The sequence below is a fragment of the Leguminivora glycinivorella genome, chromosome 10, assembly GCF_023078275.1.
Source record: "Leguminivora glycinivorella isolate SPB_JAAS2020 chromosome 10, LegGlyc_1.1, whole genome shotgun sequence".
Classification (NCBI taxonomy): domain Eukaryota; kingdom Metazoa; phylum Arthropoda; class Insecta; order Lepidoptera; family Tortricidae; genus Leguminivora; species Leguminivora glycinivorella.
The window spans coordinates 16,708,211-16,721,941 of record NC_062980.1 but is presented as its reverse complement, the minus strand read 5'-3'; the positions used below and the strand labels follow the sequence as shown (position 1 = coordinate 16,721,941).

Sequence of the window (13,731 nt, the reverse complement as noted above, 5' to 3'; positions counted from 1 at the left end):
CGTCCAGAACAGTGACATTTGGTGCAGTGGAACTGCTGATAGAGATCAGATCGGAACTCCTTAAATCTCAACGGCACACTTATAGTGACTTTGGTATTTCTATAAGAATAACATGCAGTAAGTTCAGAACAGTGACATTTATAAGGTAGTTATGTTGTTAAGAATATTGAGTTTTCAAGCCAAATTTTATCAAGCTTCGATTTCTTATAATCGGATTCATGGGGAATTGTTGAGGAAACTCCTCAAACCTTAATGGTATACGTATATTCATTTGTGTTGCCGTCAAATAATTAAAGTATTATGCAGTTTTAAAAAATACCTACACATTTCTACATAATCCAACATTCGCAAGTAGCTTTCACCAGAACCCCAAAGGCGGCGGTTTTTTTTTTTAATTCTTTTGTAACAATGACAAACCATATTTCACTGTGTCTGTCCGTTTAAAAATGACTTCATTAGAGTAAGCCTTTATTAGAGTAAGTAGAGTTTATATATATAGTAAGCCATAGCAAATATAAAGTGAACTAGATTTTAGAAAACGGTCAGACTATAGGTACCTGTATAAGCGAATATTTCAATAAATTAAGTTGATGTTGATTTCAGATGAAGAAAAAATGGAAGCCGAAAAACCTGTAGAAATAACATCGATGGACAAAAAATGAAACCAAAATGTGTGATATAATATTATAATATTAATAAATTTATTAAAATATCACATGGTTTGTACTTTCATTTTATTCGGAGACGCAGCTTAGCCTCTACAGGAGCCTCTACCAAATGTTTTGACGTTTTAGATTAGGTAACACTATGGAAATTAGAATCTGTAGAAAAAATAAAAAAGATCTCATCAGGATTTGAACCCGGGACCTCTTGCTCTGTAGGTGGGGTTACTACCGAGAAGGCCAATTTGTCAAACCCTTTAAGTACCTTCTGATACATTTAAAGAGGGTTCCTTGAGGAGGTACTTCTAATTTCCATATAGGTAACACGATAGGCGTAACGGAACTTTTTGGTTCCAGTAGCTAAATAACCGTTTGTGAGAAGTTTCTCTATACGAGTACATTGAAAGTCATTTCGAATGAAATTTCAGCTAGGACTTTTGCGTTAATAACACCTGCGTCAATTGGCAGGGTGCAAAGCGGGTGGAGGGGGTAGCTAAAACGATCACAGCGCTCACTACGGCCAAAATTGACATCTTAGTCGCTGACTTACGCTGTCGAATCCATATTGCTGTAAACATTTTCATATCGTTTTTGAGATAAATTTAATATGGGCCTAGTAAAATTTGTTATGGTGAATTTGTAATAACTCCAAGAAAAATATCGACTAAATTTTAGCTATTTCCAAGACCGTGGTGGAAACGAAACCACCGTTTAAGTGAATAGTTGCCGTAAAAAGAAAAGTGTCGTCCAACCTCTGAAGTTTTACTTAAAAGTGCGTAATCTTTTGATACAAGTATTGAATTGAATTTAGGGTGAATTTATAGTGCAAATTTTATTGGAGGTAGAAAAGCCGATGTGGAAGCCAATCCCAGTTATGTTCCAAAATCATTTTATTTGTTTCCTTAAGTGTGCTCATGTGTACAAATCGAATTGATCGAAACGGATTGACGAAAATGCTTAAATATCGACGTTTCAATCGGACGAAGGAGCACGAGAACAATAAAAGCAGAAGTAGTCCATCCGCTGAAGGCTTATCACATTTTAAATAAAATTCCTGAGAACTTATTTCATCGCATTGATGATTACATATTTGATGTGATATCTGCTAAACCTCCAATATTTTCAAGTAAATGAAACAAGTTTTTGTAATGTATACTATAATTAAAAGTTATTATAGCTAGTTTGTTTTTATTTTACAATAAACCCTGTACCCTGCAAATGATATTTGTAATACCTATTGGCTACGTGCACGACAATTACTACCATGTGAATTTGAAGTGGAAAATGTCAAAAAATGACATGTAAACAAACACTATATTTTAACGATTTTTCGTTAATTTTAAATAAATCGAATGACAAGAGCTACTATTTCAAGTGTAATTTAGGTAGATAGATTATAAAGACAAGGATATAATACCAAAAATCAGTTTCCAAAGCATTACTCACGGTATAAACTTCCAACCCCAGACTACAGAAAGAGTCAATAAATTGGTGCTGGCAGGGCATATAGGGAATCTTAAAGAACATAGGAGTAATGGTACAAGTTTTTCGAGCTAGTGATATGGTATTCGCTAAACCTCCGTCCCGTTAATGCCATATAAAATAAATCTAAACGTAAGTACGTAGTCATGTCCGCGGCCGCAGAAATATCCGACACGGGCCTAATTCCCAGGCTAGGCCTGAATCTTTAAGCATAATCTTTTACAGTAGGAAAAATACTAACAGCGTATTGAACAATATTAGGTAAAGAAAGCTTAAATATAATTTATTATAATGTTTTGTTTTGACATGTCACTTACGTTTTCTTTTCACCGTAGCTATCCATTTAGTTTTTTGATCCAATTTCCAATGTGCTCTAATAAACGCATAGAACGTGCAACGACTATTTATGCCATTATTTTTACAATTAACAACGAAACAACATTGATACCCCATATCAAACATTACACCACATTGTATTATATTTTATGAGTTATGATAGATGACAACCACAATCAGTGTCGATTTTGACCACCGCAAGCGCTGCGATCGCTTTGTCTACCCCCTCCATGCACTTCGCACGAAGCCAATAGTTAGCCTATGAAAATGACATAGCATAGCAGTGAACTGATCAACAATTTCAAAAACCAATGATTTATTTTATACTTTATTGCACATAGGTACAAATGGTGGAAAAAAGTCTTCAATCTATAGAAAATGCCCAGCTAGCACCAATTTCTTGTCTTTATTCATCGTCTTAGGTTGGAAAATGATTTCGTGAGCGATGGCACGAAACCCCGTTTTAGTCACCAGTTTGTTAATTTCTCACTGAAAACAACAACTTTAATGTTATTGGCGATAATGTTGTAACCACCATTGTCCAAAATTGTCTAATATAGTAAAATAACACAAGATTTCATTAATTTTTTCACAATTTTTACTTACTTCTCGCTTAACAGCGGCGACAATATTGTCCATAATGGTCACCTGTCACGTGGCGTGTCGTCGCGCACGGTCCCACAGATGTTTCGTCACGTGGTTCGCCTTCTCCATGTATTACAGTTTTCGTTACAAGAAGTATAAATGCTTAAACACATAACGACCGACGCGACGCGCAGAATGATAATATTTACGCAGATGGCGTTGCAATCATTTAAAAACATGTTATTAGATAATCCAAATTTAACACTGTACGAACTTAAACGGTTATTTACCTGACAGGAAGAGTGCTCGTGAACTTTGCTGAAATGCCGGACAACCCGCTAGGAGGACAAAATAACCGTAAAGCCCCCCATTTACGGTACGATTCATCTGTGCGATCCGTCGTAACAGATTAATCGAAACGATCGATCGACAGTGTATTCCAAAATCGTTAACGATTTACTTAATTGCATAGGATATCGGCGATTGCAACATAATCCCGTGCAAGCATGAATCAACGATGGATCCGAAGTGTATGGCCCGTTGCGACCAACGATTCTGTTTTTATATCATACTTACTTACTGGCTATATTATTCCGTCTCGTTTGAGTAACGGGGCCATTGATCATTTACGTCGATGGCAAACTTGTATGGCTGGATTGGCTGGTAATTTCGATGCGACCGATCGCCACGATCCCACGATATCAGATCTGTCCATTCAATCGAAGCGATTAATCGTATCAAGAATGGCTTCATGTTAATCTAAGGATGTTAATTCGGAGTTGCGCTGGACAGTCAGTGCCACCGCTACCTCTCATGTAGGTACTAGTCGTTTATAGAATTTTTCGCAGCCTTAATGACGTCATCTAGAGGGCCCATATCAGTGTTAAGGTGCCGCAGGTTCTCGAACCCAAAGTCCCGCGGCCAGGGTCGATGGCAAGTGGCCTAACGGAATGACGCAGGTGGGGTGCGTAACGGTCGATATAGCTTTTTTTGATATATTTTTAGTCGTAATAACGATCATTTGATATAATTATTGAATCGTATAATAACAAATAATATACTCAAAAATTGTATAATTCTTATTTAATATAATGATCATTTTTTCGAACAACATTTATTATAACATACTTTGAGTATAATGCTTATTTCTGATAATAAATAAAATGTATAACACTAATTTCTTCTAAAGCACAGTTAGAATAACATTTTTTTGTACAATGAATTAGATCCATCATTTACCAGAAAAGTAGGTTAGGTTAGAACTGTGACCACTACAGGCAACGAGCTGCTGCCAGAAAAATAGGTTAGGTTAGGTTAGAACTGTGATCCTTAAACATATGTACTGCTATCAGAAAAGTAGGTTAGGTTAGAACTGTGATCCCTTCAAAAAAGAATAAAATTAATTCATGAAATACTTTATACTATTTGCTAGTTATAGTATACTAGTTGTATATCAATGGATAATTATACCATATAACGGTTATTATAAATAAGTGTTATACCAAATGATGAATATATAAAATAAAAGTAGATATTTTGTTGTTATACCAAACGTTAATTATATCTAATGAGTGATTATATCCGTTAAATATATTCCAAATGTTGTTATATCAAATGTTACTATACCAAAAAAAGTTATACCAATCATTACACACCCACGCAGGTGCCTTGGAGTATGGGTCATCCGCTTGTCTTAGCCTATTTGTGTGGACATTACCCTTGCGTTGTTTACTTTATATTCCAATCACCAAAGTTGGCGACGGTGCAGTTGTATCCTCCATATTTGCGGGATTTGGAACTTAAATTCTGAGATGGAGGGGGTAGCACGCAACGACTCCACATTAAGACCTGTCTATTAGCTTTGTTAGAAGTTTCTAGTGATCAGAGCACTGGAAAATATTTCCCTTAGCAGTTTAGCGTCGCTATACAGCGGAGAAAGTGGCCAATCTTCTGGACAACTTACCGAGTGACCAAAATGACAGAGAGAGAGCTAAAGATTTTTTTCTATTTGAAAGTATTTATTTTAAGTATTTAATTAATTCAATAAAACGTCCGTACTTTATTGGAGTTTCTACCAGCCATGTATAATCAAAAATTATTTGAGTTATTAACCTTACTAAATATAGTATCAGACCTTCCTCTATTTGATTTGACGCCAATGAATTCGGCTACTTACCTATTTGAGCAGGTGTATCAGTTGACAAGAGTTTAGTCAAAAACCCAAAGCATATTGGCAAGCACATACAAATCGCGGTGAATTAATACACAATTTCTACAATCGAGTTTAAGTGAAGTTTTGTTAATAAAATAACTATAGATACAATTATCCAGAAGAGTTTAGAAATTACGAAAATTAAGAACTTTATTATATTTATCATTTAATAAGAACATTTTAAACTATAACACAACACAAATAATACTTTCATTCGAGTGATCACTTTAGATTATGATAAAGTCAGATGAAAGAAATTATGAAGAAAAATGCAGCAAGGAAAAAACGCCTTCAATTACTTATTTCACCTTATACGAAAAACCAGTGAAAATGGGTTAGTTCATAAATTTTTTCATTAAACTAACTATTCAATTTTATTGGAATGCAAAAAATATCTATATTTTGTTTTGTACGTGTATTCTCGTCTGAGTTCTCGACTTTAAAAAAGTAACTTAAACTTTGTTTAAAAAATTATGAAACAATGAAAGTAAAGGCAAAACAACAGAATGCTTATTTTATTTTAAAGAAATGCTGCAAATTTTTTTAAAGTTTAGTATTCCACACATAGGGGGTAGATTTCCAAATAAATAAATAGACTTTTTGGAAATATGTGTATGTAAATCAATGATTTTAATTGTAGATTAATGTTTAAATAGTTGAAAGGTCAAAAGTTTTCAAGCTAATTAAGGTATAACAGACGGTCAATCTCGACTGGGAGGTAATTTTAATTAATCATTTTCTTTTCAATGATATACATCATTATCTATAGGCATTCGGTTCCAATGGTAATAATTATTATGAAACGCGTGTTACCTTTAGCTCATAATATATTTTTTTAAATATATCGTTTGATTGAAATTATCCAACAGTTGATATTGACCCCCTTATAAAATACATGTTAAATTATATATGAATTCCTCATTTTTAGGCTATGGCTACCGACATCAGCAGACCTTATTGCTGTTCTTTTGCTACATGGCAGCATTCAGCTTAAGGTCATTCATGGGAGTAGCCTTAGTAGCCATGATGCATGGACATCACAATGAACGCACTACAAACTCAAGTTTAGAAGCTGGAAATGATACAGATATGGGAAGTGTTGGAGTGTTTAATGGAATATTTTTTCATGAACCGGTAAGATTTTTTATAATTCTAGGTACTTATTTGCGTATAAGATCCTTCAGATGGCATGTGCGTAGACGATAGAAATAGCAATCTGACATTCGGCACTTTTTAAGAGCTACCGGTTCCGGGTAATTTTAGAAATATACTTAAATTTTTTTGAGTCTAGATTTAGATTCAAACCAAAGTCTAGCAAGAAATACTTACTGCTTTTTAACCTATTGATCCAAGTTTTTTAGGCAGTAGGTAGGAAAATACTGTAGTTATTATATTCATTCAATATTTTTTACAGTTTCCAACACTACAATGGGATAAAAAATCTCAGGACTATATTTTGGCTTCATTCGGATTAGGATACGTAATTCTTCAGATACCAGCGGGACAAATCGTCCACCGGTTTGGTACGCGTTACCTTCTTACCAGTGCTTTGGTTATAAATGGATTGCTTTCTTTTGTTACTCCGTGGGCGGCTTATTACGTAAGTTTCAGGATATCACAGTTGCTTACACGTTTTGTCTCGTCTGTAACGAGTCATTGAAATCTTATTTTTATATTGACTTACATTTCTGTTTCCATTGTACGGTTTGATTTCTTTTGCATTTACTTGTTTAAATTAATGACTATTTATTTTAATAATAATATATCAAATTTGTTCATGATTTTCAGGGAGGCTGGATATTTGTGATGGTTCTCCGAATGATTCAAGGCTTGGGCCAGTCTTGTTTCGTAGCAGGTATGCACAGGTCATTCGGGAAATGGGCACCGTTGGAAGAACGAAGCCAATTGACGGCATTTGCGTATGGAGGTAAATATAAAATTATCATCTTAATTCATAATTTGTATACATGAACAAAATTACAGAAAGAAAGCAAACTAAGCATACAATTTAATAGGTATTCTTCTTTTTCAAATTAGTTACCCCTTGTAGGGTACGGGGTTCATATTCCTCCATTGACTCCGGGCTGGGGCAGCTTAGATCTGGATACCCTCTTCTCACCCTATCCCTAACACCCTGAGCCCTTACCCTATATATATAGCAATGCCAAGTGGATTTTAGTCTTAAAAGCTACCAGGCCAAGCATTTTACAAAGGATGCTGCTAAAATTTCGTAACCCGATATCGTATCGCAATGCCGACACGTTGTGCGAGGAAAGTTCCAGTCGGGCTATCATGCTTGCAATTTTATTACTTATCAACGTGGATAAGACACCCTCTCACACTGACATAATTGCCAGAACGTGACGGATGCTTTATTCACGTAGATAAGTAATGTAATTTCAAGCATCATAGCCCTGCAGCTATTCGATCACCTGTTGGGTGAATCAACATAAAAGTAACGTGAGTCACGATTTCATTGCGTGTTCATTTGAACTGCAGTTGCAAATTAAAGGATCTTTTGGTAAAGTAACATTTAGAATAAATTTAAAAGTGGAAAATGTCTGCCTTGGGTGAGACTTGAACTCACGGCCTCTGGATCGATATAAGTGGTGGAAAATTTCGCTGGCTTCGTTGAAGTCTTGGTGGCTCAGTTGGCAGAGCGCTGGAGTATCGATCCAGAGGCTGTGAGTTCAAGTCTCACCCAAGGCAGACATTTTCCACTTTTAAATTTATTCTAAGCCTAATGGCATCGATTGCAGACGTTTCTGCTAATCAGAAGTTAAAAAAAAGTAACATTTATTTAGAGATAGATTATCACTTAAACTTGCGTCGTGAATAAATAGAACATGCCATAAAATCATGACTCGTGTTACTCTTGCTGCGGATAGACCCAGTTGCTTGCATCAGAAATATGTGAATATAGAGGTATGTTATGATTTAACTATCCTTTGCTTTTAGGTCAACCTTTAGGAACTGTCGTTGGGTTGTTACTGACGGGCTACTTAGCAGCCTCTCCTGTTGGATGGCCAGGCGTTTTCCGCTTCTACGGTCTTTTATCACTGATCGTCGCCATCATCTTCTGGTTCCTTGGAGCTGATTCACCTAGACAACACCCTCGAATTTCTGTCGCTGAGAGACAATATATCGAGGAAGCTCTCAAAAACACAGAGGCTAAAGGAAAGGTCTGGATATTTTTGTATCAGTAGTTGATTTTAGATTTTCTACCTAAGCTGCGTTTAGTGTGTTTGCTAATTAGTCCGTGGTCTGGTCTCTACTCGAACACTTTTCGACCCCATAACAATCTTCAATCTACAACTACGTCTGTATCAAATCAAAAGCAAATATACAGTGCGTAAACGTAATAAGGGCGATAAATGAAACCAGGCATATAATTCAATATTGTTATCATCAATTAAGAGGTGTTTTTGAGCTACTCTTAATTTTCAGCCTATAATTAATTTTTGAAAAATTTCTCAGCAGCAATGTACTGTAAACGTGGTTGCGATGACAATCAATGACAACTGTCAACGAGCATTTAACGCGAGTGTGTTTGCACTACGTTGCGGGCCGAATTAATTTGTATGGATATAAAAAATACTTCAATTTTAAGTAAAAGTTATCTAATTCCACTTTTTATGTACTATAATCACCACCGTTAAGAGGTTCGCCCGTATTAGGTTTACACCCTGTATACGTAGTTTCTTTGCAAGAATATAGTCAATTGGATGGTTCAGTCAGCTAATGCAACATCTTATACAGAAAACTAGTTTTTAACAGCGGCTCCTGTAACTATGGCTACACATCGCAACTATTTTTTTTAACCGCCGCCTCAAATCTCTCAAGGAAGGTGGTTTTCAATTCGTCTGTATGTTTTTATTTTTTTTAATGTTTGTTCCACGAAATCTCCGTCGTTACTGGACCGATTTTGAAAAAAAAATTTTTCCTTGAATGTATAATGCATACAGATTGGTCCCATTTTTCTCAGAACCCAGTTCTGATGATGGGATCCTGGAGAAATCGAGGGAACTCCTCAAATCTGAAAGGCACACATATGGTGATTTTTGTGTTTTTTTAAGGAACAGCATGCATTTACGTACGGCACAGTGACATTTGGTGCAGTTGAACTGCTGATGATGGTCAGAACGGAACTCCTCAAATCTGAACGGCACGCTTATAGTGACTTTGGTATTTTTATAAGAACAGCATGCACTTACGTCCAGAACAGTGACATTTGGTGCAGTGGAACTGCTGATAATGGTTAGAACCGAACTTCTCAAATCTGAACGGCACACTTATAGTGACTTTGGTATTTTTATAAGAACATCATGCACTTACGTCCAGAACAGTGACATTTGGTGCAGTGGAACTGCTGATGATGGTCAGAAGCGAACTCCTCAACTCAAATCTGAACGGCACACTTATATTAGTGACTTTGGTATTTTTATAAGAACAGCATGCATTTACGTCCAGAACAGTGACATTTGGTGCAGTGGAACTGCTGATGATGGTCAGAACGGAACTCCTCAAATCTGAACGGCACGCTTATAGTGACTTTGGTATTTTTATAAGAACAGCATGCATTTACTTCCAGAACAGTGACATTTGGTGCAGTGGAACTGCTGATGAAGTTCAGATCGGAACTCCTTAAATCTGAACGGCACACTTATAGTCACTTTGGTATTTTTATAAGAATATCATGCATTTACGTTCAGAACAGTGACATTTATTTAGTTATGTTTGTTAAGAATATTGAGTTTTGAAGTCAAATTTTGTCAAGCTTCGATTTCTTATAATCGGATTCATGAGGAATTGTTGAGGAAACTCCTCAAACCTCATTTGTGTTTACCATCAAATGATTAAAGTATTAAAACCAGTTTAAAAAAATACTTACACATTTCTACATAATGTAACATTCGCAAGTAGCTTTCACCAGAACCCCAAAGGCGGCGGTTTTTTTTTCTTAAAATTTTTTTTTTCAGAAACATCTTAAAGTTCCTTGGAAACAGTTGCTATGCTGCAGAGGCATGATCGCCGTCGCAATAGCCCATATTGGACAGGGATGGTTTCAGATGACGATGTATTCTGAAATTCCGTCTTTTATGGACAAAGTGATGAAGGTCGATATAAAAATTGTAAGTAGATAAGTATTTAATGCCAATATATTATAAATAAGTAACTATGAAGTATAATTGTTACCGCAAAATCATTCATTATCGTGGGTTTTTTTTTACCTAAGGGGAATCCGTTATGGCTCCCACTGGCTAGGGAGAGCCAAGTCGGTATGTTTGACTCCCACGGACTAAACCCCCTGGGGTGTTCCGACGTTCGCCTTGGGCGTTCGGGAACATGGTTGTAGAACTTGTAGACCACCGTTGCCCCGCCAGCGTTGCTCTTGCGGGCCCGGCTCTTGTGGCTGGTCATGCAGCCTACTCCGCTAAAGGCACCTCGGAACACTTGAGGGCCTTCCAGCACGGAAACTCTTCAGACGGGTGATGGAGCTCCCGGTTCATCACCCGCAAGTTTCTGTTAGGCGGCAACAGAGAGCTGCGAAGACTCTTCGCCAGACAGGCGGCCTTCTGCGGTGCTGAGAGAGCGAGTTGGCGTCATTCTCGCGCACTCGTTCGGTGGCCTCCTTTGCGTCATGACAACGACGCTAAATGTGGATACTGCCTCCCACGCCTCTTCACTGCTAAGCATATGACGTATTAGCGCTGGCTGGCTGGCTGGAGAGGTCTCCCCCTATAGCCGTGGACCCCTGTGTGGCCCTGCGTGGGATGAGCCTCGCTTCGCCCTCGACGCGAGGCTCATCCCACGCAGGGCACTCTTCGCACGTGTGTTGGGCCTTCATGGCTCTTCGATCACAACTCCTCCTTGCCGTATCCCGGCATAAAATTTTCCATGGATCGTGAGAGTCTGGGGTCCGCTTTGACTAGAATATTGTGAACCTTATAATATTCTTAACTCAATGGATATTGCAAAATTGTTGTTATTTAATCATCGTGAAGCTTTGATTACTTATTAAGTTAATATTAAACATAATATTTTTATTTCACTTTTGAAACTCGAAACAAATGAGACACGTGTATTTAGTAGTTTTAAAATATGTGTTGTTTCCAGAATGGCCTCCTCACAGGAATACCGTTCTTTGTTATGTGGCTTACCAACTTCTTCTTCAGCTGGTTCATCGACATGGTTATTGTCAAGAAGTGGCTCTCCGTCATCAATGCTAGAAAATTAGCTCAAAGCATGGGTATTGTGTTTTCTACAGCCTTTTATTTTCTAATGCACAAAATATATTATAGCCACAATATTGGGCATTTTCGCGAGAACAATCACCAAAAACTTTTTTTTTAGGTAGGTAAATTTTATATTTTTCCTACTCAGAATCACGAGCCCTTTCGATCTAGGGCAAAAAACAACAGACAAAAAAAATGATCCCAATTATTTTGCATACTTTCCATTTTGTAACTGCTGTACAAAGTGTTTGAAAAATGGTAACGAAGTGGAAAAATTTAATTTGGGACGCTTTTTTTACCTAGTAGGATCGAAAGGGCTCGTGATTCTGAGTAGGAAAAACATTAAATTTGCCTATTTTAGAAAAAAAAAAGTTTTTGAATCTTTTTTCGCGAAAATGCCCTCTTAGGTAAATTGACTTAACACTTGAGTCATGGTCAGGGTCTATCCACTAGGCCAGACTGGTCGTCTTAGAGGTTGTTTTGGAACTAGTTATGTTTAGGAAATTGTGAACATCACAAGCTGAAGAAAGTTTTGTGAATGATCGCTTGACGTTTTTTTAAACCGATATTTGACGACGACCGGTCTGGCGTAGTCGGTAGTGACCCTGCCTGCTATATAAGCCGCGGTCCTGGGTTAGAATCCCGGTAAGGACATTTATTTGTGTGATGAACACAGATATTTGTTGTTCATATGTTCTGAGTCATGGATGTTTTCTATAAATATAGGTACTTATGTATTTTTCTATACAAGTGTGTATATCGTGGCCTATCACCCATAGTACAAGCTTTGCTTACTTTGGGGCTGGGTTGATCTGTGTGAGGGTGTCCCCCAATATTTATTTATTTTTCATTTCAGGAACTATACCAACGGTGGTAGGACTAATCTCTCTTGCCTATGTGAAGAAAGACATTGTGCTAGTGGAGACGATACTAATTTTTACTTGCGCTTTTGAAACAGCAGTGTTTTCGGGATTTTTTGTAAGTTTTAAATTGTGTTCAATAAGAAAGATCAAATTAAGAAAGAGAGAGAGAAACAAAAATATGTTACTAATATAAAATTAGAGCTTTTGGGCACGGAATTAAAAAAAATGTTTTGTTTGCAGATAAACATCATCGATTTAGCTCCAAACTTTGCTGGCCCCATGATAAGCATTAGCAATTTTGTAACAAACGTATTCGCTTCCGTAGCACCTGTAATCGCTGGAGTTGTACTAAATGAGGATGTTGTAAGTATTTTAATATCCATACTAATATTATAAATGGGAAAGTGTGTGTGTCTGTTTGTTTGTCCGTCTTTCACGGCAAAACGGAGCGACGAATTGACGTGTTTTTTTAAGTGGAGATAGTGAAGGGATGGAGAGTGACATAGGCCACTTTCTGTCTCTTTCTAATGCGAGCGAAGCCGCGGGCAAAAGCTAGTATATTATATATTAATAACCTAGCCACAAAATTAAAATTTTGAAAAACCTCCGACCGCGACGTAGTGCACCGATTTTCATGAAACATGGCTAAGAACACTCCCGACTAACTCAGCTTTCAAACACAAAAAACTAAATCTAAATCGGTTTATCCGTTCGGGAGCTACGATGAAACAGACAGACACACACACAGAGACAGACAGACAGACACGTCAAACTTATAACACCCCGTCGGGTTAAAAAGACCAGATAATAAGTTTTTGGCAGGTGAACCTAGTAGTCTTTTTTTGGCAACATTTTACATAAAAATATATTTTTTTTTGCTGGGATGTAATTTAACCATACTCATTTTCTCATTACAGACAAGCCAGCACCTATGGGGAAGGTTATTTTTCATAGTAGGTGGGATTTATTTAGTAACTTATATAATATACCTTTCCATTGGAACAGCCGAGGTGCAAAAATGGAATGATCCTGAAGAAGAAACGAGAAGAAATATAGAGGCAGGAGAAGAAAACCCAATGCTTTAGACTTTTGCATAATATAGCTATTTTGAGCGGGATTTTACACAGAATATTAAGATTAATAATACATACGAAAGTGTAAATCATAATCTTTTTGATGTATGTTTGTGTGGCCGCTGGCCTGCTAGCTTCCGTCTTCACGGCAACTTGCAAAAGCCACAATCTCAATAAAAATCAACTATCCTGATAATGTACAGCGAGGCAAATCACGACTGGGGGGCAAATGTAACTGATCCATTTTTTCCATGTTTTACAATGTTGGTATTATTAAATAGA

The 13,731-nt window shown here is 36.9% G+C and overlaps 1 protein-coding gene across 1 annotated transcript in view; it reads left to right on the top strand.

Moving 5' to 3' along the window:
- Positions 1–13,538, top strand: part of LOC125230410 — a 60,690-nt gene extending 47,152 nt beyond the window's left edge. Inside the window, exons 21-31 of the mRNA XM_048135548.1 lie at positions 604–632; positions 5,338–5,353; positions 6,206–6,411; positions 6,692–6,877; positions 7,066–7,204; positions 8,236–8,459; positions 10,257–10,409; positions 11,395–11,527; positions 12,370–12,491; positions 12,617–12,739; positions 13,294–13,538. Coding sequence (XP_047991505.1) covers positions 604–632; positions 5,338–5,353; positions 6,206–6,411; positions 6,692–6,877; positions 7,066–7,204; positions 8,236–8,459; positions 10,257–10,409; positions 11,395–11,527; positions 12,370–12,491; positions 12,617–12,739; positions 13,294–13,461 — 1,499 coding nt within the window. The 3' untranslated portion in view covers positions 13,462–13,538. The remainder of the gene's footprint in view (positions 1–603; positions 633–5,337; positions 5,354–6,205; positions 6,412–6,691; positions 6,878–7,065; positions 7,205–8,235; positions 8,460–10,256; positions 10,410–11,394; positions 11,528–12,369; positions 12,492–12,616; positions 12,740–13,293) is intronic.
- The last annotated feature ends 193 nt before the right edge of the window (positions 13,539–13,731 follow it).